This window comes from Sarcophilus harrisii, chromosome 4 (genome assembly GCF_902635505.1).
Source record: "Sarcophilus harrisii chromosome 4, mSarHar1.11, whole genome shotgun sequence".
NCBI classification, from domain to species: domain Eukaryota; kingdom Metazoa; phylum Chordata; class Mammalia; order Dasyuromorphia; family Dasyuridae; genus Sarcophilus; species Sarcophilus harrisii.
In genome coordinates, this window is record NC_045429.1 from 335538384 (window position 1) to 335566108 (window position 27725).

Genomic DNA, 27725 nt, shown 5'->3' on the forward strand with positions numbered 1-27725 from the left:
CTATATTCTCTCCATATCCAGAAGCAGGGTAGCCACGAGGTCGATGACCAGAGAGACTGGCTGGACAGCGTCATATTCGGCAAAGAGATGACACACATTTTCTGCAGGGTCTGTCAAACTCTTGGCAATAAAGCCAAAAATCCTTAAGAGGAAGAGAAAGGCAGCTTGAATGAGGTCTAGGGTTTGGAGATTCTCCAGCCTGGGATAGGAGTGGATTTCCTTAACTCACTACCCCTTTCTCTGACTCCCTCCCCACCACACACACACACACACACACACACACACACACACACACACACTTCAGTGTAGCCTTAGTACTTCCTCATGCTCATATCTGGGCTCATTGAAGGCATTTCTCCTAAATGAAAAGGATAGAATCTCTACCTTCTTCCAACAGACTGGGGGGGGGGGTTCTCTTAGAGAAGAAGATCTTCCCTCCCAATTCCACCAGACTAGGGACTCCCTGCAGGTAGAAACTCTCTTCCCTCATCAGACTGAGAGGTTCTTGAGAGTAGAAACTATGCTTCTCCCCACACCAATCAGTTTGGGGGTTTCCTAAAGACTCTCCTAAAGACCCTCCCCACCTCACCAGGTTGGAGACCACTTGGGGATAGTAATTGATTTTCCCCTTAGCTGACTATACCCTTTTCCCTCAAGCACAGGGATTGAGTCTTCTCCATTACAATCAGACTAGAGCCTCTCTGAAGGCAAGGACTTTATTTTCCCCAGTAAATATGAGGCAGCTGGAGGACAATGACTGTTTCTTCCTTTTGGATCCCTCCCACGATCCCAGCACAGGGGTATATCCATAGAGGATATTCAATTAATGATTGACAGACTAGGCTAGGAAAGTTTCATAGTAAGAGAAGAGGGGAGGAAGACTTACCGGGAAGATTTACAATACTTCTGCCACCTGTTTGAGAGAAGGGAGAGACAGAACAAAATGAAGAAAGGCTTTGTTCACTTCTGAATGGAGATCTGACTGAGAGGGATATGCAGAAAAGATCTAACTTCCCCCTATTCCTTATCCTCCCCCAACGAAGGTTGTAGAATCATTCCTAGTTCTCCCAGTGGTACCACCTTATAAAGTGACCCCTGCTAGGGGAAGAGCAGAAATGGCTGAGGGTTTCACCAGAGATAAGTGAACAAGGGAAATGTGGGGCTATCATCCTGAATCCTAGACTTGCTAAACTTTAATCTTATACTTACTTCCTATGCTCTGGGTCCATGCCGCAGAAACGGAGGGTGGCAAGTGGATAATGTCGTCGGAAAAATAGTCTGTGAAGAAAAGGAGCAAAAACAGAATGGGTGGGAGCCTACTGCAGCATCCCAAGAGCATTTCCCTAAGGAATTCCCTGGAGAATTGGAGGATCAGAGAGGCTGAGGGATATAAATTCAATATGCATACATTAGCATTAATATTATTAATATATAACAATAGTATAGACAATTATTTGTCATATATAATTCTATATTATCTATTAGAGAATACATATATCATCGTATTGCATTATGTGCAACACTATGTAATGTATTGTTTTATATTTTATATTATTAATATTTATTCATCACAGTATGCAAAGAACTATGTAAATACATAAAGATAGATAAAAGCCATCTTATAATCCAACAGAGGGAAATGGCAAAGTTGCAAATATAAATCAAATAAGGCAGAAGTCAGTTATCAAAAAGAGATCTAGGCCAGGGCTTCTTAACCTTTTTCTACTTGTGACCCCTTTTTAGCTGAGAAATTTTTACTTGACTCTGGGTATACAGGTATATCAAATAGGTGTACAAATCAAAAATTTACTGATAATAAATCATAAAGAAATTTATTTTAAAACAATTCTTTGGTATACATATTTTATTGTTTACAAAAGATGGAAAGCAAATTAGCATACTATTGAGATGGATGTGCTTATTTATTTTTACATAAAGAATTAAATCTTGGTGAAGGATTTTATGCTTTTTACTGCTGACAAAAATTTGAGACCCTCACATTCAGTTAAGTGACCTTATATAGGATCACAACCCACGATTTAAGAAGCTTTGACTTAAGGCTTAAGGAGAATTTTGAGGAGAGATAGCTCACCTTCAGGTGGGAAAGTTTTCATGGAGAAGATGATCCCTGAGTTGGTATGGAAAGAAGGGAGTGAACAGAGATGATGCAGATGGGGTGGAGGATTGTCTCATTCAAGCAGGGTGACCACGTGGTGATGAAAGGGAGCAGAGCAAGGATGGAACAGAGAGTGCAGTGAGAATGGAATGCAGACTACATGAAACAGCATTGAGATAAGACTGAAAAGTCAGGTTGGAGTAAGATTATGGAGGGCCTTGAACACCAGGATTACCTTTCTTCAGCAGGCAAAGGAAAATGCTGATGATAATCAAGGCAGTACATTGGTAAGGAAGGTTACTTGCACATTGGTTTGAAGGATAGATTCTAGGGGGGACAGACTAGAGGCCTGAAGACCCATTAGGAAGCAGTTGTAATAGTCTAGTTGAGAGATAATGATGAGTGGAAGTGGAAAGGAGACAGATATGAGAGATGTTGCCAACCAGAATCTGTAAATTTGGTAACTTATTCGATGGGGGAATAAGGGAGAGGAAAGAATCACAAGGTAATTCCAAAGCTATGTATCTACATGACTGGAAGGATAGTGGGAGCTATAAATAAAAATAGGAAAAGATGAGGATTTCCCTTTTGAGTATGTGAGGTTTGAAATGTTGGCAACACACTCAAGTAGACATTATGATAGTTGAAATCCTGGACTGGAACTCTAGGGAGAAATTCCAAGGGAAGATGTGGGTCTGGGGATGATAACTGAAACCATGGAAATGGAAGAGCTCCAAAAAAGAATGGGGCTCAGGAGAGAACCCATTGTTCTGCAGGTGTTCTGCTTGTAGTTAAGGGGTAGAAGGAGGAAGGAGTCAGAAGGGGTGATCAGAGATAGGAGAAAAAAACAGAGTATAATGTCAGGAAAGCTCAAGGAAAGAAGAGTCAAAGGCTGAAGAGATCAAGGGAGATGAGTACAGAGCTTATGCTCTGAGATGTGGGGGCAAAGAATAGAGTGAGGACCAGAAAAACCCGACTTTCTTTCATTTTTTTCTAAGGTTCCATGCACCGAGCTTCCTCCCTCCAAGTTGTACTTCCAGAAGGACGCCCTTGTCATCCCACCCACCCCAAGAGCTGGGGTGGAAAGTCTCTTACTTTCTTTGCACGTCGGTGAGGGTGATTCCCTGGTCTGTGACTTTAACATGGACCACAGTGGGTGTGGGCAGTGTGTCCCTCTCAAAGGTGGCCGAGATGGCCTTCTGCACGGCCATGGCCCCGGTCAGCGTCTCCACACTCACAGAAGTCAGGTACAGAGCTTGGCAGCCTAGAGGACACAGACAAGAATGGCTGCCGCTCCTGAGGTTTCCGGCCCCCCACTCTGGGTCTCTCCATGAGACCTCTCCTATCCCCGGTCGGATGGAGCCCATGATGCAGACAGAGAAAGCAGCCCCGGGGCGGGGGGGGTGGGGAGAAGAGGGGGAGTGCGTTTGAGATCGGAATTTAGCAGGCAAGCGGAAAGATTCATGGGATTAGCTCCTGTCCTGTACAATCCACGTCCGTGTTCTGCTATTCATGGAAGGGAAAGAGATGTGAATTATGGCCACGGAGAAGTCCTAGCATGGGCTATCTCACTCCACAGGGCATGTCTCACTCCCTTGTTCATTCTGACCGGTCAGTGTTCATGGATCAATGTGTGATGGTCAGGGCTGGAGAGGAGAATCAAGTGACCATGGCCTTGTTTGATAAGAGGAAGTGTGTGTGTGTGTGTATGTGAGAGACAGAGAGACAGAGACAGAGAAAGAGAGATAGACAGAGAGACAAGAGAGAAAGAGAGAGAGACCGAGAAAGACAGAGAGAGACAGAGTGGGAAAGAGAGACAGAGACAAGAGAGAGAAAGAGACAGAGAGAAACAGAGTGTGTGTGTATGTGTGACAGAGAGACAGAGACAGAAAGAGATAGAGAGAGAGAGAGAGACAGACAGACAGAAAGAGAGAGAGAGAGAGAGAGAGAGAGAGAGAGAGAGAGAGAGAGAGAGAGAGAGTGTGTGTGTGTGTGTGCGCGGTCACAAGTTGGGGTGAGAAGGAAGGAGAATATGGGAGCTTCCAGATGTGACTTCAAGGTATGAGTTAATCCAGATGGCTAAAGTCTAATTAGGAGAAGAGGGGAGGCAACTAAGAATTGAAAGAATCTTGCCGGAGGGGTCTCAGACTAAGAGAGACAGCCCTCCCTGCTGTAGGGGAGGGTCCTTGAGCCCAGAGAGACTCACACTTAAAATGAAAGAAATCATAGGATTTACAGCTGGTAGAGTTGGAAGGCCCTTCAGGCATCACCCAGTGCAACTCCCCTCATTTTGTAGAGAAAGTTCAGAGGTTAAGTAACTTGCCTTTGATTACAGGGCAGAGGAGGAAACTTGAGTATTTAGACTCTAAATTTGGTGTTCTTTCCTCTCTAACACTGCCTCTCAGATGCAGAAAATTCTCTCCATAGATCGGACTCCTGAATACAGCAAAATTCTCTCTGTCTCTCTCTCTTTCTCTGTCTCTCTGTCTCTGCCTCTATCTATCTGTCTGTCTGTCTTTCTCTGTTTCTGTCTCCCTCTCTGTCCCTGTCTGTCTCTCCCTCTCTGTCTGTCTGTCTCTGTATGTGGATCATGTTCACAGAACATACTTTGTGCACAGCATTGGGCTAGATGGCCCCAGTTGCCCCTGGGCCTGCTACCTTGCCGTTTGGCCACTGTTAGCCTCTCAACATCTCTACTTTCAGTACGAGGAAAGGAGACTGCATCACCTTGTTAAAGGCTTAGAAATAAAGAGCTGATGGGAAACATGTGGGGGGAAGAGTTTGAGAGTGGGAAGTGGGTCTGGACCATCAGGCCCCTCTGAGCCTAGACTGGCGCCTTTCCTCCTTCTCTTCCCCGTTAACCACTTACTGGCTGATTTCTTCAGTTGAGAGGCCTCCGTGTCTGCTGGGGGATCTGGGGCGCCATCTCCGCCTCCCAGTTCTAAATCAAAGAAAAACAACAGGCCCAATAGGGACTGGAACAAATCAGTGCCTCCAACAAAGAGCCCCCCTCATTAATCCTTTGAATTGCTCCTTCTAAGTCCATGATGTGACATGTCTAAGTAGCCCAATATAATTATCACAATTATGCAAATATGGGATGCTAGGCCTCTAGCCACGCCATCCACTTTGGAAGTTTAATGATCTTTTGCTCCCTGCTCCCATCCCCTCCTCTCCCTCCCTCCTTTGTCTAGCACAATGTCCTCCTCCCCCTAAGCCATCAGAAGTCTTTCTTTAAGACCCATCTGCAAGCAGAGCACTCACCTTTCCTGGGGATGATCAGCTTGCAGGGCAAGGCTAAAGGCATGATGGAGTGCTGGTATACAAAGGCCGACAAGCTGCCTGCAAGGGAAGTGGGGTCGTTAGAGTGGAGCAGGACACACCATCCCTGCCCATGAAGGCGGGAAACTATGAGGGACTGATGGACCGGAGGTAGCTTGGGGCCTTACCGAAGTAGGGCTCCTCCCCGGCGCCTTTGAGGTGCACCCCTTTGGCTGAAGATTCAATGAGGAAGTGTCGGATGAGATCAAGGTCATTGCCGTCCGTTCCTGAATGTGGCAAGAGGAAGAGTAGGAGGGTTACCAGTACTTACAGAACGTTTTAATTTCTCCCTATCTTATTTCTTCTGCAAAGCCAGGTTAAAGATGTGCTTCCAGGAGATAGTGGGAAGAGCTGTGCACTTAGAAGCTTCAAACCTTAGCTCTCTCACCGTCACTCCTTGGACCTCAGTTTCCTCATCTACAAAATGAGAAGATAGGACCAGATGCTTCTAAAGTCCCTTTCAACGCTATTCTACAATTCCATTCAGCCCTGCTGCATCAAGGCGGCTCCATACCACAGCAAAATCACCCAGATACAGAATGAGAATTTATTTTTCAGATCCTCTCAAGGAGATGCCAGCTTCTTTTGGCTCCCAGTTCTAGTGCCTGATACCTTGCCCTGTCCATCTGTGTGATCAAGGACACGCGAGTTTGCATCTCTGTGCCTCAGTTTCCTGACCTGTAATTTAAGGGATCTAAACTTGCTGCTCTCTTAAGGTTCATAAATCAATGCTAAATCTTATGAACTAGGGAATTTCTCTCTGTATTCCTAGAATCTTCAATAGCTTTCAGACCAAATCTCCTCAATTTAGCTCTCAAAGTTTTATACTTCCCATGTTCTTTCTTTTAATCTCCAGCATAATCTCTTTGCTATAGCCATGTCTCCTGGTATCTAACTTTTTTCCTGAGTCTTTGATCATGCCATTTTCTTGATTTTAGAGGCCAATTCACAGTTTTCATGATTAACCTTCTCCAAGTAACCTTTCTTGATTCCCTCTATACTGATTCTGTACACTGAAGACTTTACTTTCTCTCAGTGCTAATTAATGCCTATAGATTTCCTCCTCCCCCCCCCCCCCCCCAGTCCTGTCTGATTCTTCATGACCCCACTTGGGGATATTCTTGGCAGTGATATTGGAGTGATTTGCCCTTTCTTTTTCAGTTCATTTTACAGATGAGGAAACTGAGACAAATGGAAGTAAGTGACTTGCCCAGGGTCACACAGCTAGTAAGTATCTGAAGTCACATTTGAACTCAGGAAGATGAGACTTTCTGACTCCAGGCCCTGTACTCTATCCACTGTGCCACTTGCTCAATCTGCCTATGGATTAGATGGAATTATTATGTGCTTGGTTTCATCCTCTAGTCCTTGGAGGCAGACCCATATCCTGGCATAATAGAAAGAACCAGAAATTGGAATTGGGGAATTTTACTTCAAGAATCAGCGCTAAATCTCAAAAATTACTGTGTGATGATAGAGAAGTCACTATGCTTCCCTTAGCTTCTGTTCTCTTATCTGTAAAATCAAGATAATAACAAAGTATTCTCCCTACCTTGCTGGATTGTTGTGAGGATGGGGAGAAGGGGGGAATAATGTGTGTGATTGTAAATGATATCAATATGAGCTATTATTAATCATTAGTTAAAATTGCCATTTTCTAGTTGGATGTCACTTAACATTTTTGCCTCAGTTTTCTCATCTGTGAAATGAATTGGAGAAAAAAAATGGCTAACATCTCCAGTAGCTTTGCTAAGAAATCCCCAACGGGGTCATAAAGAATGGAATACTACTGAAAAACAACTAACACTACAAAATTATATCTAATAGAGTGGAGGGGGGCAGAGCTTTTTGGTAAATATAAAGCCATTCAGGAAGAAGCATATTTGTTATCGTTCTTTTTAAAATTCTTTTAAGATTTTTAAAATTTTAATAGTATTTTATTTTTTCAAATACATGCAAAGATAGTTTTTTCTCCCCCAGAGGCAATTGGGGTCAAGCAACTTGTCCAGGGTCACACAGCTAGGAAGTGTTAAGTGTCTGAGGTCAGATTTGAACTCAGGTCCTCCTGACTTCAGGACTAGTGCTCAGTACTGCGCCTCCTAGCTGCCCCTGCAAAGATAGTTTTCAGCATTCATCTTTGCAAAATCTTATGCAAGTCTTCTAAACATATTTCCATATTTATCATGCTGTGCAAGAAAAATTAGATCAAAAGGGAAAAAAGCACAAGAAAAAATCAACAAGCAAATAAACAACAACAGCAAAAAAGATGGAAATACTATGCTTTGATTCATATTCAGTCTCCAGAGTTCTCTCTTTGGATGCAGATGGCTCTTTCCATCACAAGACTATTGGAAGTGAGGAAAAGGCACATTTTGATAAAAGTCAAATTCCTAAGCCAGAATCCTTGCGGTAGGTGAAATTGGATTTATTATTAGGTTTATTCTTTTTTTTTTAAAAGGCTTTTTTATTATTATAACTTTATTGACAGAACATATGTATGGGTAATTTTTTACAACATTATCCCTTGCATTCACTTCTGTTCCGACTTTTCCCTTCCCTCCCTCCACCCCCTCCCCTAGAGTGCAGGTAATCTTATACATTTTAAATATGTTGTAGTATATTATTAGGCTTATTCTTACCCCTTTCCCTTTCTTCATGGATTTGGAGTCAGAGGACGTGGGTACATATCCTGATTCTTCCCCTTCTATCTATATAACCTTAGTCAAGTAACTTCACCATTTTGGACTTCAGTTTTCTCACCCGTAAAGTGAGGGCTCGATGGACTTGATGGTTTTATGAGAAGCCTTCCAACTCTCCATCTGTGACCCTATGGCTATTCCTGCCCCCTACCCCTACCCTCATGTACTGATTTAAGGCCTTGGGGAGATATGACTTAGATTACCTGATCTACTTTGAAAGGATGTTGAGGATTCCTGAACCTTCATGGCGAGGCCAAAGGACCCTCGATACGAAGTGCTGTCCCTGATCACGAAAGCCCCTGGTTCCTCCATCTTCAGTAGCTCGATTGCTGAAATGATTCTCATATCAGAGGTGCCCCCAACCCTACTTACCCTTCTCCCATGTCTCAGAGACCCTCCCCCATTCTTGGAAAGCAGATACTAAAGTCCCCTAGATCTAGTTTACAGTTTTGCTTGATTATAGGCAGGAAGTACCTTCTCCTGCCTGGTTCTGTCCATTCTGGCTATAGGGTCAACCCATTTCTTCCTGTGCTTGTGTATATTTGTCTGCATACTGTCTTCTCCATTAGACTGTGAGTCCTTAGGGAAGAGGGACTGCCACTTGTCTATCAGTGAATCCCGAGCGCTTAGCACAGTGTCTGCCACTGTAGTAGGTACCTAGTAAATGCTTATTAAATGATTGACAATAGACATGGAGAATGGACTGGCCTGTTTCAGACCATTTCCTGTCTCCAAATGTACCTTGACAAAGGATAAGTTTTGCCTTGGTTTAGGACAATATCTTTGATGTAGGGGCTTTCTTGTGTCATCTCCCCAATTGTCCCCCTCTCCCCTACCTTAACTAGGAATAATTGTCCCTAGGGCAAATTCATTCCAGGGGTAAGTTAGTGGTAAAGAGAATACTCTGGGTAGTAACTGAACTTGTGGGGAGATAAGGAATGGTCTGTCCCTAAAAAGTGATCTGTGTCCCTGAGAAGAGTAAGAGGGGAAGGCAACTCCAGAAGAGGGGTGCTGTGGTGACCCCTGAAGGAGGTGGTCCCTGAGAGTAAGCCAGCTAGTGGAAGGCCACAAAGTGAGGACCAGGTAAGCATGTGCTCCACCCAAGAGGGAGCCTCTATGAAAGAGAACATGTCATATCCGTGTCCTGGGGTAACGCCCCTGTTGTCCTATTCTAGATTGGCTCTGCTTCTCTCCCTTCTTCCTTCCCTCACGAGATCACATACATTACCTTGATCCCGAGTGATGCTTGGTTTAAACCAGTACTTGGATGTGTCCATTACAAACTTCATGGTTGGTGGTGAATTGTTTCTGCTAGGACCTGAGATAGGACATGGAAGAAAAAATCCTTGTAGGATGCACCCCAACCTGGCTAAACTGGCCCTGGAAAGGCCTTCCCGCATTTGCTGTTCACAATACCCTCAAACAGAATCAAATGAAGGGTTTCTAGGGTGTGGGCACTCCGAACTTGTAGACCCCTCCTCACATTTAACCTCTGTGGTCATTAGTGTCTTTATCAGTAGTAAGATGGAGGGTTATCTTTTGAAGTAGAATGTAAGTTCCTTGAGGGAAGAGACTATTTAGTTTTTCTTTTTGCAACTCCAATGTGTAGAATGGTACCTGGGACTTAGGAAGTGCTTCAGATCTTCTCTAACCCTAACTGTTATGAAACCTGCGATAATCCTGACAATTAATCAGAATCAAATTGGTAAAAATTCAATTAAAAGAATAAAATCATCTCCTAGGTTTGTGGCACTGTTCTGCCTGAATCTGTTCAATTTCATGGCCCATTTCCTCCCTACTTCTAGAATGGCCATATGAGATATTTAACTTTTAAACGACTCTGATAGAAAGGATATTTCACTAGGAGTCAGTAGACTTGAATTTTACGACTGACTCTATCATTAATTTTGTATATGGCCTTGTGGCAAGTAATTTCCTTTTCTAGGCTTCAGTTTCCTCATCTTTTAAATGATTAGATTTGGTGTATTAGATGATCTGTAAAATCTCTTTTAGCTATACAAATCTATAAAATTAAAAGGAATTTGATTTGTAGAATTTTTGAAAAATATGATATCTCTTTGAGGAAAAAAATCACCATCACCACCACAACAACAAACCTGGAGATGCCCAGGATGACATGATACTAGATTTGAGAACCATGGGGCTAATTTAACCTTGGAGGCAACATAGAACAATAAAAAGAACAATGAATTTTGAAATGAGAAGATCTGAGTTCAAATCTAATTTCTGAGGTTTACTACCTATGTGACTTTGGACATATAGGTAATTTAGCCTGCATAATCCTCAATTTCCTCAGTTGTATAATGAAGATAGTGGAGCTTTGAGGTCTTTTCTGTTTTATTTCTGCTATCTTATGAAGTGGAGATTCTATGACTTGATTTTTGAACTTCAGGATTTAGTAAATGCTGGAAACAGCCTACTATAGTAAAAAGAGCACAGGATTTGAAGTCACAGGACTGTGACAGTCAAAATCCCAGTTCTGCTGCTTACTACCTGGGTAATCTTGGACCAGCCATATAATCACCTTGAATTTTAGTTTCCTTTTCTGTAAAGTGAAGGGATTAGCCTAGATGGCTTCTAAGGTTCCTAAAGCTATATGACATTCAGTCATTCAATAAACATTTAATAAGCACCTACTATGTGTTAAACTCTGAGCATACAAAAAGATGCAAAAACCCTTATCTATGTGACTCTGTGTTACTCACAGGAAGGTTATTATCTCTGTGCTTTAGTAAAGCATTTAGCAGATATCTGGCACATAGTAGGTGTTTGAAAATGCTTATTTCCTTTTCCCCCTTTATCTATAAAATGAAGGGATTTAGGTAGATAACCTGTTTCCTTCCAGCTCTAGATTAGGATTCAGCCCTTAATAGTTTTGAGTCCTGGAAATAAGAGAATGAGATTTTTGGTGGAGAAGGAAAGGGCATGGGTCATATGAGGGTTCATAATTTGAAAGATGAAAACTTACCCTCTGAGGAGGAGGCAAGAGAGGTATCTGAGGGGGTTTTGCTGTGGCTACTGAGGGCTGCATAGGGGCTGCTGGAGGTGTCAGCCCTGGGCCGGACAAAGCTGTGATGTCGGCGAGGAGGCTGTGGAGAGGCAGAGTCTGGTTCTGGGCATCCATTGACCAGCACAATGGGGATGTCCACCATGGAATTAGCAATGGATGGCGGACAGCTGCTGGCGTGCTCCTTTTGCAGTGGGGTTGAGTATGAAGCAGCAGGCTGGCCCAGGGTGGAAACTGGTGGTGTGAGCCCTGAGTCAGGGCTCTGGAGGTGGAAATAATTGGGTCTCCCACTGGGAGATGAGGTGCTGGGGTTGTGGATATTAGAGGAAGACCCTCTGGAGCATTCTGGGTTCTTGTAGGCAAGCTGGTGGCTAGAGGTGCTGGTAGGAAGCAGAGATTGGCTGCTGTAGAGAAAGAGGGAAGACAGGTTGATATGATGTCTCTGGAGGGTACTTTCTCCTTCCCAGACACAGGGTACTTTCTCCTTCCCAGACACTAACTGCTGTTCCCTAAAGTGCTTACTAAATGCTTATTGACTGTCTGACTGCACAGCATTAGGTTTGATTCAGTGCAGTTTGGCAACTCTCAGTCAGGGTTTCTTAGCCCTTTTTGGAGTCAGTTCTACAAAGCATCTCTTTTTTCATAGAATGTTCTTAAATGTATAAAATGAATACATAGTAAATACAATTATGCTAAAACAGTTATCAAACTATTTTTACAAAAAATTCATGAAAACCTGGAAAGACTTACATGAACTGAAACAAAGTGAAGTGAACAGAACCAGGAGAACAGTATACACAAGTATAGCATTATTATATGATGAATTATGAATGACTTAGATATTCTCAATTATCCAAGACAATCCCAAAGGGCTCATGATGAAAAATGTTATCCTCCTCCAGAGAAAGAATTGATGTTGTCTGAGAACAGAATGAAGCTTTCCTTTTCTTTCTTTGTTTTTTTTTCTTTCCCTTCCTTCCTTCCTTCCTTCCTTCCTTCCTTCCTTCCTTCCTTCCTTCCTCTTCCTTCCTTCCTTCCTTCCTTCCTTCCTCTTCCTTCCTTCCTTCCTTCCTTCCTTCCTTCCTTCCTTCCTCTTCCTTCCTTCCTTCCTTCCTTCCTTCCTTCCTTCCTTCCTTCCTTCCTTCTTTCCTTCCTTCCTTCCTTCCTTCCTTCCTTCCTTCCTTCCTCTTCCTTCCTTCCTTCCCTCCCTCCTTCCTTCCTTCCTTTTCCTTCCTTCCCTCCTTCCTTCCTCTTCCTTCCTTCCTTCCTTCCTTCCCTCCCTCCTTCCTTCCTTCCTTTTCCTTCCCTTCCTTCCTTCCTTCCTTCCTTCCCTTCCTTCCTTCCTTCCTTCTTCCTTCCTTCCTTCCTTCCTTCCTTCCTTCCTTCCTTCCTCCCTCCTTCCTTCCTTCCTTCCCTCCTTCTTTCTTTCTTTCCTTCCTTCCTTCCTTCCTTCCTTCCTTCCTTCTTCCCTTCCTCTTTTTCTTTCATTCTTTCTCTCTCTTTCCTCCTTCCTTCCTTCTTTAGTTCCTTCTTTTCTTACATGACATAAATATGGAAATGCTTTTCATGATTGTTCATGTATAATCTATATCAGATTGCTTATTATCTCAGGGACAGAAGAGGGGAGGAAGGCATAGAACTTGGAACTCAAAACTTTGAAAATTACTTGTTCTTACAAGTAAGTAGATAAAAAATGTTATTTAAAAATATATTATATTCATAGGCTCCAGAATAAGAACTCCTGTTCTAAGCAAAGAGTTAGCCCAATTAAATGAAGCAGCTAAACGTGCAGCACATAGAGTACTGGGCCTGGAGTCAGAAAGACTTAAGTTCAAATCAGACACTTATTAGCTATGTGACTCAGGGTATGACACTTAACCTTTCTGCCTGCTTCAGTTTCCTCAATTGTAAATAATGAAGATAATGAATGGCATATAGCAGGTGCTCAATAAATGTTTGTTTCCTTCCTTTCTTAAATCTCCCTTAAAAGATCCTTAGCTATACATGATTAGCATAAAAGTTTGTCTATAATTCAATCTTTTTTCCATCCTATGCCTCCTCTCAGCTTTGCCTCCTTTCCTGTTTATTCTGAGTGATACTTAGAGAGTTCTGTTAGAAGAGAGAGTGACCCAAATATAAAGAAATGAGCGGTTGGGCTCAGGCCAACTGCACTCGGCCTCTAGGATAAAATAGTGGATTACAATCTCAATAGGAACCAACAGTATGATATGTTACCAAGAAAGCCAATCAGATCTTAGTTAACCTCAAAGGGAGATAAATAGCAACCCTGCCTGTCATCTGCCATGGCTGAACCCCATTCAGAATACTGTGGACATCTTAGTTTAATGAGGACATTATTGAATTGGAGAATGTTGAAAGGAGAGAATTTAGGACAGTAAATGGCCTTGATTTAACTACTAACCTCCCTGGCGTCCTTTAAGCCCCAATTAAATCCCACATTCAATGAGAAGCCTTCTCCAAACCTTTTGATTCCAGGACTTTCCCTTTCAAAATTATTTTCTATTTATCCTATACTTAGCTTACTTTGTAAATTAGACTATAAGCTCCTTGAGGGCATGTGCTCTTTTGTCTCTTTTGATATCCTGAAAATTTAGCGTAGTGCCTGGAACATAGTATAATAAATTAATATTAACAAAAATTTACTGAATGAATGAATGTTAGAGGAATATTGATTGAAGTACTGGGGTAAATGGAGAAGAGGAGAGCTTTGGAGGGAGGGGAGACAGGGAAAAGGCAGTGATTTAGGTGATTGGTTATATGGAAGGCTAGGATAAATTGGGGGTAGTCTTGGAGGGAAGGCATTAGCTTTAGGAAGACTGGGATGTATCTGAGTCAGGAATTGAATTCAAACCATCCTAATTCCAAATCCAGCACTGTGTTTACTTATGTGTTCTTGGGCAAGTTGTTTAACCTGTCCGAGTCTCTGTTTCCTTATTTGTAAAATGAGAAAGATGGACCAAACAGTTTCCAAGATCCCTTCCAGCTTTGTGTGTGTGTGTGTGTGTGTGTGTGTGTGTGTGTATAAGCCTATGATTATGCTCTTTTTAACATGTGCCCAGCTTGGGTCTGCAAAATAAAAAGCAAACTGGCAAATGCATAAAGTAGATGATAGGAAAGAAGTTATAATCAGGAAAAATCTAGAAAATATAAAGCTTTGTTTCCCTTTAGATGTCTTCTTTCTTTAAAGATTTTCTAAGAGTATTTTCTACATGTACTTTAGAGGCTTGAAGAAGCTAGATGGTACAGTGGTTGGATCACTGGGCCTGCTCTCAGGAGACCTGAATTTAAATCTGGCCTTAGATGCTTACTAGCTGTGTGACCCTGTGCAAGTCACTTCACCTGCTCATTTCAGTTTTTTCACATGTAAAATGATCTGGAGAAGAAAATAAACCACTCCAGTATTTTGCCAACAAAACCCCAAATGGGATTATGAAGAGTCATAACATGATAAAATGACTGAACAACAAAAAGAGGGTTTTAACTTTAAAATAATGCATTTTGTTTGACAACTCCTCAATATAGGATTATGGTGAGGTGGAAAGAACACTGCATTTGGAGGCAAGATTTGGGGTTTGACTCTTATCTCAAACTCTAGTCTGAGTTAGCTACAGGACTGCATATATGTTACCTAAACTCTCAAAGACTTCATTTCCTTATTTGTAAAATGAAGACAAACATATTGGCGTGATCTTCTTAAGTAGATTTCTCCTTGCTGGGTGTAGGTCAGATTTTTATATTTAAAAAAAAAATCCCATTTTTAAACATATGAGGTCCCTGTTTAAATGAATTCTTTTGTAAAATGAAAAGCCCTTAATTTATCTTGAGGGAGAAATACTGCTCACAGGGTTTTCTGCTTAAAGAGAAACAGAGCTACAGATTATTCTGCTAACAGTCCTGAGCAGGAGCTGGTTTTGTCACTGGGAAGGGAGGAGGGATAAGCAAAAATGGATGTACCTGCCAAACACATAGCTGGTGTCAGAGCCTGGGCTGCTGGACAACAGAGAAGCTCCACTGACCCTCTGCAGTGCCCAGCTCCCCACTGAGGGCCTTGGCAAAGCTCCTGAGCCTGGAGAAGCTTCCAGGAGGAAGCTGTCACTTTGAGGACCAGGATTCTTGTGCTTGGGTTGGGGAATGGTGATACCAGGGGAGGGCAAGTGAGGAGATGACCACTCTCCCACCGGGGGTGGAGGCTGCTGCAGGGGGTGATGTCCCCTATGCTGGTTCCCGGAGAAAATGAGGCTCTCGCTGCTGGCATTGTTTTCACGGGGTCTGTCTCTGCAGAGGAGGAGGCCGCCACTGAGAGGTGATCCACAGGAAGGGAGGACCGAGGGACTGGCACAGCGCTGGGGGGGGTCCTGGCACCTCGATTTGGTAGATGTCACCTCAATATACTTGATATCTTGTGGAGAGAGAAGAAAAAAGTCAATGACATTATTCAGGCAGCCATACTCAGACTGGAACGAGAGATTCCTTCCAGAAGAAAGAATAGAAATTGAATTCTCAGGAGATGCTACCAATAAAGGAGCCCTTTTCTCCCCAGACTCCTTTGGGCACACAATCATGAGGCAAGACAATTGCTACTAAGGAGCAGTTCCATCATCCCTATGCCTAGCCCAAATGGCCTGGAGCAAAACTTGACTTGGGAGATCCAGGCTTGAAATCTGGCTCTAACACTGGCTGAGTGAACTTGGACATATTAACTCCTCTGAGGTCTGGTTTATCCATAAAATAGGGTATTGGTCTAGATGAGGTTTAAGGTCATTTCTGTCTTTAAATCTTAGGATTTCTCTAAGGACACTGAAAATAAGGTTTACTTTCTGTTTTTTCTCCCCCCCCCCCCCCCCCCCCCCCCATCCCTCAAGTAAAGGGAATCTGTTTCTTTTTACTACCCTGGTTATATGAGCATGGGTGTCCCTTATTTTGGAGCATCACTAAGTCTTGCCTGATTTCCTCTTCTTGTCCCACTTCTTTGGTTTTGGCCCTCCCCAAACCTTCGCTGGCTCCTCCACGTGTGCCCCTAGTAATGATTGCAATGTTTGTACTTGTAGCAGCCTGTAGTAGGGTGGGGCTCATTATTTGGCCCCAGCACAGCAGCTCTGGCTCTGTCCTTACCTGCTCATTAAGCCTTTGACTCGCCAGCAGGGGATGGTGGTGATGATGGTACTTACGTCAAATGGGTGGGTAGTTAGGGGGTTGGGCTTGGCCTAGACTTTTGGGTGGTTATTGACTGACGGGGCTCATCCTGTGTTTTTCTGATTGTCCTTGAGCTAGAATGGGACTCCCACTGTTAAATGAAAAGAGGGCTAAAGAGGAAAGTGCTTTGAGTTTGCTAGAATATAAGGAAGGGAAGTACATAACTTCATTCAAAGCTACTCTTTTGCAGAACACCACAGGGCCTTTGTCTGGGGTCGGTGACTGGCTATATCTTTGGGGAAGAACCTGCCTAATATGCTCTTTTCTAGGAGTAAGAGTCAGCTGTTAATCCTGAACACTGCCCAATAGTCTAGCACTGTAGAGGTCGATTAGGGCAGCTTTAGAAAATTTCTTGTACCCCTTCTACCATTTGCTTTGTTTCTCTAGGGGGTGGAAAGAGAACAGGGATTGGAAAAGAGTATTACTGGAAGGGAAGATGGATGGGGAGACTAAGTCACTGTTGTTTTGTAGATATCAAGAGGTGGATATGGTTAGTGGTAAAAGAACACAGTGAATTTCTCCACTCCCATAACCAAGGTGTGTCTCTTGTTTATCAGGACAAACAAAATGAGCCTGCAGGGCACCCATGCAGCCAGTTACTAATAGGCAAGTCTGAGCCAAGCTTTGGGTCATTTGCCAGGTCCCAAGGGCAGGAGCAGGCAGGGTGGAGGAAAGGGGTGATGGTGGGTTATTAAAACTAAAAGCCCTTTATTGTGGACTGGGAGAAACATGTTGGAAAATGAAATATGGCAACATACTTAGAAGGAACAGCTCAGCTCTGGGCATCATGTTTTAAGAGGGATGACACAAAGTTGGTTGATAAATATAGGCTCTAAAAAATATCTTGACAGGATAGAAGGCTGGGTTGAACTGAACCAAATGAAATTTTAATGAGGGGGAACATAAATAGGATCAAAGGTCATTGGCCTAAATTTGGAGGGAACTTCAGAGGTTGATCTAATCCAAACTCCTCATTTTACAAATGGGGAAACTGAGGCCCCAGGAAATTCAAGTGATTTGCCCAAGGTCACTAAGTTAATAGTTTTCACCCTTTCCAAGTCAAAGATTTTGAGAAAATGGACAAGTTTGAGTTTATCCAGAGGAAAGTGACTGGAATGGTAAAGGATTTGCTAATAAGATCTATGAGAAAGGTCCCACGTGAAATGCCAAGTTGGATGACTCAAAAGCCAGAATTGAGATTGCTGAGAGAAATATCAACAGTCTCAGATAAGCACCTGATTATCATTCCAATAGCAAAAAGTGAAGAATTAAGAAGCCTCTTGATGAAGGTGAAAGAAGAGAGTAAAAAGCTGGCTTGAAACATAACAACAAAACTAAGATCTTGGGAAGTAACAGGTCCTATCACTTCCTGGAAAATAGAGGGAGAAGAAATGGAAGCAGTGTCAGATTTTATATTTTTGGGATCAAAGATCACTGAAGACTGCAGCCATGAAATTAAAAGATGCTTTGTTCCTTGGAAGGAAAGCTATTGCACATCTAGACAGAGTACAAAAAAGCAGAGACATAGCCTTGCTGACAAAGCTCCGGGTTGCTAAATATATGTTTTTCTCAGTTGCAATGTATGGACTATAAAGGAAAACTGAGTGCAGAATCATTGGTTTTGAATTATAGTTCTGAAGAAGACTTTTGAGAGTCCCTTGGATAGTAAGGAGGTCAAATCAGACAATAATATTTAAATAAATTAACTTCGATTATTTACTGGAAGGTCAGATATCATTGCTGATGGTTAAATACATTAAATACATAATGAAAAGATGGGACTCACTGGAAAAGACACTGCTATTGGGGAAAATGGAAAGCAAAAGGAAAAGGGGACAGCAGAGGATGAGATGGATAGATAGTTTCATAGAAACAATGAACATGAACTTGGACAGATTTTGAGAGATAAAGAAGAGTAGAAGGGCCTGGTGTGCTGTGGTCCATAGGGTCATGAAGAGTCAGACATGATTAAACAACAATGACAAGAACAAGCCTATAAGGAGAGAAGGAATTGGTGATTATTCATCAAGACCATGGCAACTGTCTCCAAATATTTGAAAAAAATTTTTTCGTGGCAGAGGATATATTTATTTTGCATTGCTTGAGAGAACAGGACAGATAGGTGGGAGTCATAGGGAAATTGATTTCAGATCAATAGTTAAGGAAGAACTTTCCAACAAGCAGCTGTGGGGTATACAGAATTCTGTGCCAGAATAAATTCCCTATTCAAACAAAGGTTAATGACCAGATCATAGACTTTTAGAATTGGAAGGTACTCTCAGATACCATCTGGTCTCACCCATGTTTGAAAAAAGTCCTTATGGAGATGTGTTAAGAGGATACCTGAATTAAAAGGGCATTATGGGATGATATTCAAAACTCCTTCCTACACTAACATTCTAGGAGGAAAAGGATACAGCAAGATAGCTCTCCCTTCACTCCTTAGATTTTAAGTGCATGAATTGTTTTTGCTTTTCTTTGGCCCTAATGCATACACTATGCCATAACTGTAGTGGGTGCTTAATAAATTCTAGTTAATTGATCCCTTTAAGGAAAAAAAAGGCAAGGTGGGGCAAGTCCCTGATCTCATGGATCTCTGGGAACAAGTCTCATGGCCAACTCTATAGTCTACCTAGGGTGAGTAGAAACAATTTGGGAGAAAACATCTGTGGGAGCTAGATTTTTTTTAAAATTTAGTGGGCTGCAAGGTCAGGGAGTCAAGAGTGTGACATGGCTTCATTGATAGAGGGACTTCCCTCTATGCTCACATGGTTCTAGTCCAATAGAAATTATTATGTTCATATGGATTGTAAGGAATTTTATAGGGGCAGCTAGATGCTGCAGTGGATAGAGCACCGGCCATGAAGTCAGGAGGACCTGGGTTCAAATATGACCTCAGACACTTAATACTTACTAGCTGTATGACCCTGGGCAAGTTACTTAATTGCCTCAGCAAAAAAAAGAACTTTATACATAGCAAACAAAAACATTAAAGCTTAAAATTGCCTTCTGATCTTTGCTAATATGTATATTTGTTTTTCCAGAATTATTGTATCAAATACTTGAATTTGTAATCTTGTTGAGATGGATATTTCTTCTAATTTTTTGGATTAAAAAAAATCTGTGCCTGTTTAAAAAAAAGTGTGACATGGAAATCAACAAATTCTCATGCTCTCCTAGGGTGTACATCCTGTCCAGAAGGGGGGCAGATCATCGATTTGCTCTGCTCTGAAGTGTTATGTTCAGTTTGGGGCTCTACATTTTAGGGAAAACATGAACATGATAGAGGTGTCCATATGAAGGAGAACAGGATAATAAGGGGCCTTGAGACTTAACTATTTAAAGATTCTGTGGAAGGAATTGAGGGTGTTTGTCATGAAGAAGAGAAAGCTTGGGAAAGGATGATGAAAGAGATGTTGGGAGACATAACTGTCATCGGGTATTTGAAGGGTGGTCATATGAAAAAAAAGGAGGAACATGGTGTGGGGGCTAGAATGATGGACTTAAAATTAGAAGATCTGGGTTCAAATTCTGCCTCAGACATTTACTAGCAAAACTAAAATACTCTGTTTCAGTTTCTCATCTTTAAAATGAAAGGGATAGATTAAGTGGCCTTTTGAGCCCTTTCAATCTTTAAATCTGGGGACTTATTAGGTTTGGTCTTTGCTTTGTTCTAAAGGAGATATGATCTAAGACTAATATATATCGAGAGATAGTATTATGTCGATAATAAAATGTATATAGATAGATAGCTATCTATATACATTTTATTATCGACATATTACTCTATATCTCTATATATAGGTATCATATGTATATGTAGTAATATAAATATATAGATTTTTAAATTTTAAAACTTCAAGAAGAGGCTGGATGATCACTTATTGGAAATATCAGGGAGAAGTTAGTTTTTTTCTTGTAAAAGAACTTGTTCAGGACGACATAGTCACTAAATATGTGAGGCTGAATTTGAATTTGGTCCTTTCTGATTCCAGGACCAATGCTCTATCCACTATGCTATCTATTTTTGCCCTGAAAAAGTTCTTACTCAGATATGGGTTGAATGAATTAACTGAGGTTCCTTTCTCATTCAGCTCTCTTCTGTTCCACTTTATCCATTTCCCTAGTAGAAACTAAAGATCCCTGATTTTCCATAATCCCCAGTCTTCTCTTCTCAAGAGGAATAACTAGGTTTCTTTTGATTAAGCTCAGAGGCTTCAGGACATGGGGATGGGGAGAGAGGAGATAATAGTAGTCCTCTCTGCCAAAGGGGCTGCAAAGGTGTTTCATGTCCAATAAAGCTCCCCTAGGGTGTATAAAACACCCACCTAATGTCATTAATAAGCTCCATTAAAATAGTTTGACTCCATTAACATTAATTAGCCCCTAAATTCCCTCTCTTGGGCAATTCATCATTCCCAACTGGCCCTAACAAGCAATAATGACCACTAGAAGGATAATTATAGTTTTTATAACCGGTATGGAAAGTGGCCCATGGCTGAGGAAAGAAGAGATGAGTGGGCAGAAGAGTGGGGTTAATCTTCACATTAAACCTTAACTTTAACTTTTAAAGAAGTCAGAGTTAAATCTGGGATTATTGTTGTTCATCCTTCATTCTAGGAGAACACCAATCACATCACAAGGGTGCTATCTTGCCCCACTAGTGAATTGGATGTAAGTGAGGCAGGGCTGTACAAAGCTCTGCTCAAGTCCAACAGCCTCATTTTATAGAAGGAGAAACAAAGGCCCACAGTAGAGGGAGTGCCTTGGCTAAGGTCCCATGAATAGCCAGTGACAAAACCAAGATTGGAACCTGGGTCCTCTGACTTCACGTCTCACGCTCTGAGAAAACTGTTTCTTCCTAGTAGTAGAACAGTGTCCCTAGTCCTAATGATCAGGTACAAAGTAATCCTATTTTATTTAGAGGCAATTAAATGGCTTAGTAGATAAACCACTGGAATTTAGGAAGCCCTGAGTTCAAATCCCACACTTCCTCACTGTGTGACCCTCAGGAAGTCACTTAGTTTCTGTTTGCCTTAGTTTCCCTATAAGTAAGATGGGAATGATAACAGCACTTTCTCAGGTTTGTTGTAATAATCAAGTGAGATAATACATGTGCTTAGCACAGTAGTAGGTGCTTAATAAATGCTTGTTTCCATCTTCCTATTCAACTTTCCCCAGATATGCCATTTTTTTTTTGTACAAGGGCCCCCTTTTTGGCAGACTGGTAAAGACTAGGGCTCACATCTCAGAATAATATTTTTAAAGTACAAAAGAAATGAATTATATTGAAATACAGTTATCAATTTTTTAAAAAATCTGCAGACTCCAGATTTAGAAATCCTCTCCTTTTTTAAGATTTAGAAATCTTTCCTTTTTTCTTCACCTCCCTTTCCCCAGCACACTTACCTAATATTTCAGAGTCTTCTTTTTTGCTTCTTGCTACTGCGGCATTGGGAGTTGGGGCTAGGTCTGCCCCTGAAGGCAGAAGCTCAAAGGTAGGGTCAAGTTCAAGGATCATTTGGTTGAGGCTCTCCAGAGAGAAACCAATGGAGGAAGCCAGGTCATCAGTCCAGCCTGTATCTTGCTGCCCTCTGGGCTGGGGTAGGCCATTTGATTTGGTCACTGCTGGTGCTGCCTGTCCCGTTCTAGAGCCATGGAAGTTCAGGACACAGCTGCCCCTGTTGGGGATTGGTTGCCCCTTTGCAGGCGTGGGGGCCATCAGGACCTGGGCCCCCCAGCCTTCTGTGGTATAGTATGGACACTGGGGAGCCAGGTTGGTGCTCCGGGTGGGAAGAAAGCTGTTTCTGGTCTCCTCTTGAGGGCCTACACAGACAGTATGGCCTGCCCTCAGCACCTGGCTGGACATCACTTGGGACATGGTCAGTGGCCTTCGTCACCTTCCCACAATCCTTGTTCCAGTCTTGATCAGGAGGTAAGTGCCCAAGTGCCCAAGGAGACCTGGAATAGGCAAATCACAAGAATAAAATAGATTGGATCATTTAGAAACATGTTCTCAGCTGCTCAGACCCCTGGTTCCCAGAATTCAGGTCTCCTGGGCTTCAGTTCCATGGATATCTTCAGTTTGTCACCAGAGCAAGGAGGAAATGAAGTGCCATGCTGAGGGCTCTGGGGCAGGAACCCTATTTGCCTCTTGTATTCCTTGGGCCCTTTCTTAAAATCATGATTTTATATGCATAAAATAAAACACACAGGATTACAAAGAAACCAATTTTATTAAAATAAAATGTAACTTTTTTCCCATCCAAATTTGCTGATCCCTTGAAATTTATCCATAGACATCCCATATCCTTGGGAGTCGGTGAATCCCAGTTTAAGGACATGCATAGATAGTAGGGTTTTTTGAGTTCCAGGGTCTTTTGACTTCAAATCTAACACATCAATGATAACCAACATTTATATAGAGAATCAACTTGGAAGTTTGCAAAGCATTTTACATTCAATTCAAGCAGTATCTATCCTATGTTTACTGTGTGCCATGTACCATGGCGAGTTGTGGGAGTACAAAGGCAAAATGGAAACAGTCCTCGCTCTCAAGGAATGTATATTCCATTAACAATTTTTAAAATGTATATTTTTATTTATATATAATCATTAATACTTATATAAAGTCTTGAGATTTGCAAAGTATTTTAAAATATGATCTCATTTTATCCTTATACATCTTTGGAAGATTGGTGCTATTATTATCCCCATGTTACAGATGAGGAAACTGAGATTAGCATAAGTAAAGTGACTTGACCCTTGTCAAGACTGAATTTGAACTCAACTCTTCCTGACTTCAGGTCCAGTGTTCTATGCATTGGCCATACTGCCTCCCAGAGGGCTAGCCCTTCTAGATGGGAACTGGACCTGTATTGGTCCAATATCATTGGTATGGAATAAAAATCCAACCTGGATCTTCCTCTCCCAATGAAAACTAGTATTTTCTCTGCAATTTAGAGTTTTAGAAACCTGAGAGGTCATTGGAGTTGCCCAGGGCCACACAGCCAGGAGAAATGGGAGCCAGGGCCTGAAACAGTCCTTGGCTCCTGAGGCTGGTTTTCTATCTGCCACCCCTGGACACCTTTCAGATTTTCTGACCAAGTATGAACAAGAGGGGGAAAGGAAAACAAACAGTTAAATGAATCTACCCACTACAAAAGTCTGCTATTCTATGCCGCATTTCACACTCATAGTTCAGAATTTATCTTCTTTTAGGGGGAAAACAACATGTACATAGAAAATTAAATACAAAAAATAATATAAAGCAGTTTTCTAGAGAGAGGGCACTGTCCACTGGGGACAATAGGACAGACTTCCTGTAGGAGGTGGTATGTGAATGAGTTTTAAAGGAAGGTTTCTTACTCTCTCGGGAGCCTCACAACAGCCCTGTAAGGTAGGCACCAGAGAATTTATTATCCCCATTTTACAGATGAGAAAATGGATTCTGGAGAAAGTGGTTTGCCCATGATCGCGTAACTCATAAGTGACAGAGAAAGGGTTTTGAATCCAGAACCAGTCTGGCACTCTTCACTTCATAAGCTCTTTTTCTTATCTGGAGCCAGAGCTTCTGTTCCCCAGTTTTTCTTTTTCCCTCCCTCCCTCCCTTCTTTCCTTCCTTCCTTCCTTCCTTCCTTCCTTCCTTCCTTCCTTCCTTCCTTCCTTCCTCTTCCTTCCTTCCTTCCTTCCTTCCTTCCTCTTCCTTCCTTCCTTCCTTCCTTCCTTCCTTCCTTCCTTCCTTCCTTCCTTCCCTCTCTTCCCTCTCTTCCCTTTCTTCTCTTTCCCTTTCACCTTTCATGTGGAGAAGCAGTGACCTGGCTGTTATTTGGCTTGAGTTCAGACTGTTTTTGGCTGCTATGATTAGGTGGGATCCATTTTCCTGATTCATACCAGAATGGGTCTGGGATGCTCAGAAACTCCTGTCACCTTGCTACGGCAGTGAGGGGAATCATCATTGCCAGAGAGCAGTGAGGAGCTTGTTGTATTTCTAGAACTGATTAAGGGAACAGGGAACAAGAGGACGAATCCACCTTGACAGGGCCAGGCTTGCTGCTCCAAGGTTCCATGGGGACTCACACTGCTCAGGCTGCATCTTGGAGGATGTCTATAAATGGAAATGAAAAGGAGCCAGGGAGGTCTCCTTCCCAGTGCCTCTGCTTAGGGCAGCTGAGGATACTGGGAGATGATTTTTTCCATCATCATGCTTAAGTCTCTCTGACTTGTCAGGATAAGATCTCAACGTACTTTATAATATAGAGTAGCAGTTGTGAACTCTGTCACAGTCTCTGTCCTCCTGGGATGATGAGTCAACTATCTTGACTTGTGTCAAGTTGAGAGGTATTAGGAAAGTTTGCTAAGGGCACTGCTTAGATTCAGGGTGGAGAGGAAAGACCTACTGGCTGTGTGACCCTGAACAAATATTTCCACTATTCTGTATTCTAGGCTAACAATACTCAAAGTGTGGTCTTTAAACCCTGGAGTGTTCCCAAGACCCTTTCAGGGGGCTCTTGTGGTAAAACTATTTTCATGATAATGCTAAGATGTTATTTCTATAACTACACAAACAAAAACTCTGTAGGGTGCTCAGTAATTTTTAAGGGTTTAAATGAGTCCTGAGGCCAAATAGATTGCTCTAGACAATTCTTTAAACTATAAGGCCTGCATTGTGGGGAAGAGCCCAGCTCTCTCTCTGTAAAATAAAGAAATTGGACTAGAAGATCTAATTTGAGTACAGACATTTCTGCAATCCTGTGAAATGCAGTCTTTTATATAGACTTGACTCAAGTATAAGGTATAAATTCCCTGTTCTCTGACCTGGCAGTCTCCTCCCTCCCTAACCCTCCCCTACAACATTCTTTCCTGAAATGGGAAAATCAGAAAGAGATGATTTGAGTCACAGAGAATGACAAGGGCAGGGGCAGGGATTGAATAAACTCTTTTTTGAATTATCTTTGCTTTATGTGGTTACTGGATGAAATCACTGGGGTTCCACATGGAAGGGATTCTTTCTCCATCTTGACTCCCACCCACTACCTTGAGAGCTCTTTGGGGTGTGATCAGGTGTGACTGACTCTTTGTGACCCTATTTGGTTTTTTTGGGCGGAGGGCAAAGATAGTAGCTTGCCATTTTCTTCTCCAGCTTTAAACAGATGAGGAAATTGAAGCAAAAAGATTAAGTGACTTGCCTAGAGTCACACATTTACTATTTTCAGGCCAGATTTTAACTCAGGAAGATAAGTCTTCCTAACTTCAGGACCAGTAGTTTGTCCACTGGGTCGCCTAGCTGCCCACCAAGTTCCCTGGGTATGGAAAGTGAGTAATAGATCAGACTACTTTGTAACTGCCAAGTAGAGGTCTAGGTCCTGTCTCTTCCATCTCCCTCAGGGTCCAACACATTTGTCCTTGTTCTCAGTCTCACACATCTATGAGACGGAGAGCAGGCTGGCTATCACAAATCTGTGTGTTCTTGGACAGAGACATAACATAGCAAGAGTCCTCCAGCTCTGTCCCTCATATATCAGAGCTTTTCATTTTGGAAGGAGGAGTGCTCAATTCCCCAGGCTGAGCCCTTCTCCAGAGATCTGGGGAATGAGGTAGGGGATTTTCAGGAGGACAATGAGTCAGAAGCACAACTAATAGGCCCTGAAGGGTAAATATAGTAGATGCCAGATGGTATAGCCTGTTGAGGGAAGGAGGTGGGGTAAGAACTCATGGAAAGAATTCTGGCTTTGGACTCAAAAAGATTTGAGTTCAGATCCTAACTTTGCCAAATTATTAAATGTGTGACATTGAACAAGGCACCTCCCTTCTCTGCCTAGCTTCCTTCTTTGTAAAAATGAGAAAGATGGAGTAAATGACCTCTAAGATCCCTGTAAGGAACAGCTAGGTGGTACAGTGGAAGAATGCCAGGTTTGAATTAGAAAGCTGAATCTTTCTGAGTTCAAATCTGACCTCAGATTTGTAACAACTGGGCACAAGTCATTTTCACCCTGTTTGCCTCCATTTTCTCATCAATAAAATGAACGGGAGAAGGAAAAGGCAAACCACTCCAGTATCTTTGCCAAGAAAACTCCAAATAATGTCACAAAGAGTTGTATTCAACTGAAACAACTGAATAACAACAAAGGTCCCTTCTACTTGGTGATTACAGACAACAAATCCAATTTTGTTCCTAGGAGCTATGTCTTTGTCAATATCCTGCCTGGTTCTCCTGCCATTAGTCTTCCATCTTTGGGCTCATAGGATCACAAATTCCAGACCCTAGGCAACATCTAATTCTACTTCCACCTTTCAAAAAAAAATGAGGCTCAGAAAGATTAAGGGGATTGCTCCAAGTCATACATGTATTCAACTTCAGAGCACATATTTGAACCCAGGTCCTCTGTGTCCAGTGGCTTGGGGATTTTCCAAGTAGCAAAAGTGGCAGAACCAAGGTTCAACACTGACTCTCCCCCGAGATAGCTAAATCCTTATCTTTGACATATCTTCTCCCCATTAAACCGTGAGCTCCTTGAAGAACTGCCTTTTGCCTTTCTTTGTACCCTCAGCATTTAGCACAGTGCCAGGCACAAATCAAGCACTTAAAAGCTTGTTGACTTTTTGACTTCAGTTTTTCTTTCTGATGGCTCTGGAGAAGAAAGAGAGGCTGAAAGTGACTTTGCAGAAAGTGACTTTGCACAGCCCACACTCACTAAAATTCAAATTACTTGCATATCACAGCATCACCTCCCTGATGTTAGTCTTCTTCCAGAATGAAGGACAAATAACCATAACAACAACCACAACTCCTTTTAGTCCCAGAAGGGGAAAAAAGGGCTGCTGCTGCTGATACAATATAAATGATAATATTGATAGCTAGTCCTTTTCTAATATGAAGTACAAACACACACAATATGAAGTACAATCACAACCACAATCACAGCCCTTCCTGATCCCAAAGGGGAAAAATGGGATGGTGATGATGATATAATAAAAAATGATAATATTAATAATAATTAATATTTCAAAGTTTACATGAGGGAAGACACAGAGTATTAGAATGATAAAAGGATACAGGAGGATAACCAGAACTTCTTTCCCCCCCACTTAATTATCCCAAAGTCTTAATTAAACTGTGATTTGGGAGGCTACCTGTGAAACAGCTGCTTGGGTTCGCCTCAGATGAGATGCTTTCCCTGAGGCTCTCCTGTTATAACTGGTCTCCTGGGACTGAGGTGGGTTCCACGGCCAGGTGCGGAGTGTACTGAGGATCTAGGCTACCCCCCACTTCTTAAAGAGCATCTTTTCAGCCCTCCCTCTGGGGCCTCAGCACATGGCCTTGACAGCGGAGAGACGCCCCTCCCAT

The 27725-nt window shown here is 42.2% G+C and overlaps 1 protein-coding gene across 1 annotated transcript; it reads right to left on the reverse strand.

The window, feature by feature from the left end:
* TNS4 (tensin 4) lies at positions 1–27725 on the reverse strand. Its single transcript, XM_012548340.3, has 13 exons — positions 27512–27725; positions 21788–22339; positions 15140–15584; positions 11126–11568; positions 9365–9454; positions 8340–8465; positions 5566–5664; positions 5381–5458; positions 4986–5057; positions 3212–3380; positions 1210–1278; positions 887–913; positions 1–142 (listed from the first exon to the last, which is right to left on the reverse strand). Exons 2-13 carry the CDS (start codon positions 22257–22259, stop codon positions 1–3), a joined length of 2232 nt encoding a protein of 743 aa, XP_012403794.1. The 5' UTR covers positions 22260–22339; positions 27512–27725.

Bases quoted from the DNA above. Each gene is read 5' to 3' on its own strand.
- TNS4 (XM_012548340.3), bottom strand. From the start codon at position 22,259: ATGTCCCAAGTGATGTCCAGCCAGGTGCTGAGGGCAGGCCATACTGTC. The intron at 1,279-3,211 runs GTAAGAGACTTT...TTTTCTTCACAG, and splicing joins CTCACCGACGTGCAAAGAAA to ACTATTTTTCCGACGACATT. The intron at 914-1,209 runs GTAAGTATAAGA...TCTCTCAAACAG, and splicing joins ATGGACCCAGAGCATAGGAA to GTGGCAGAAGTATTGTAAAT.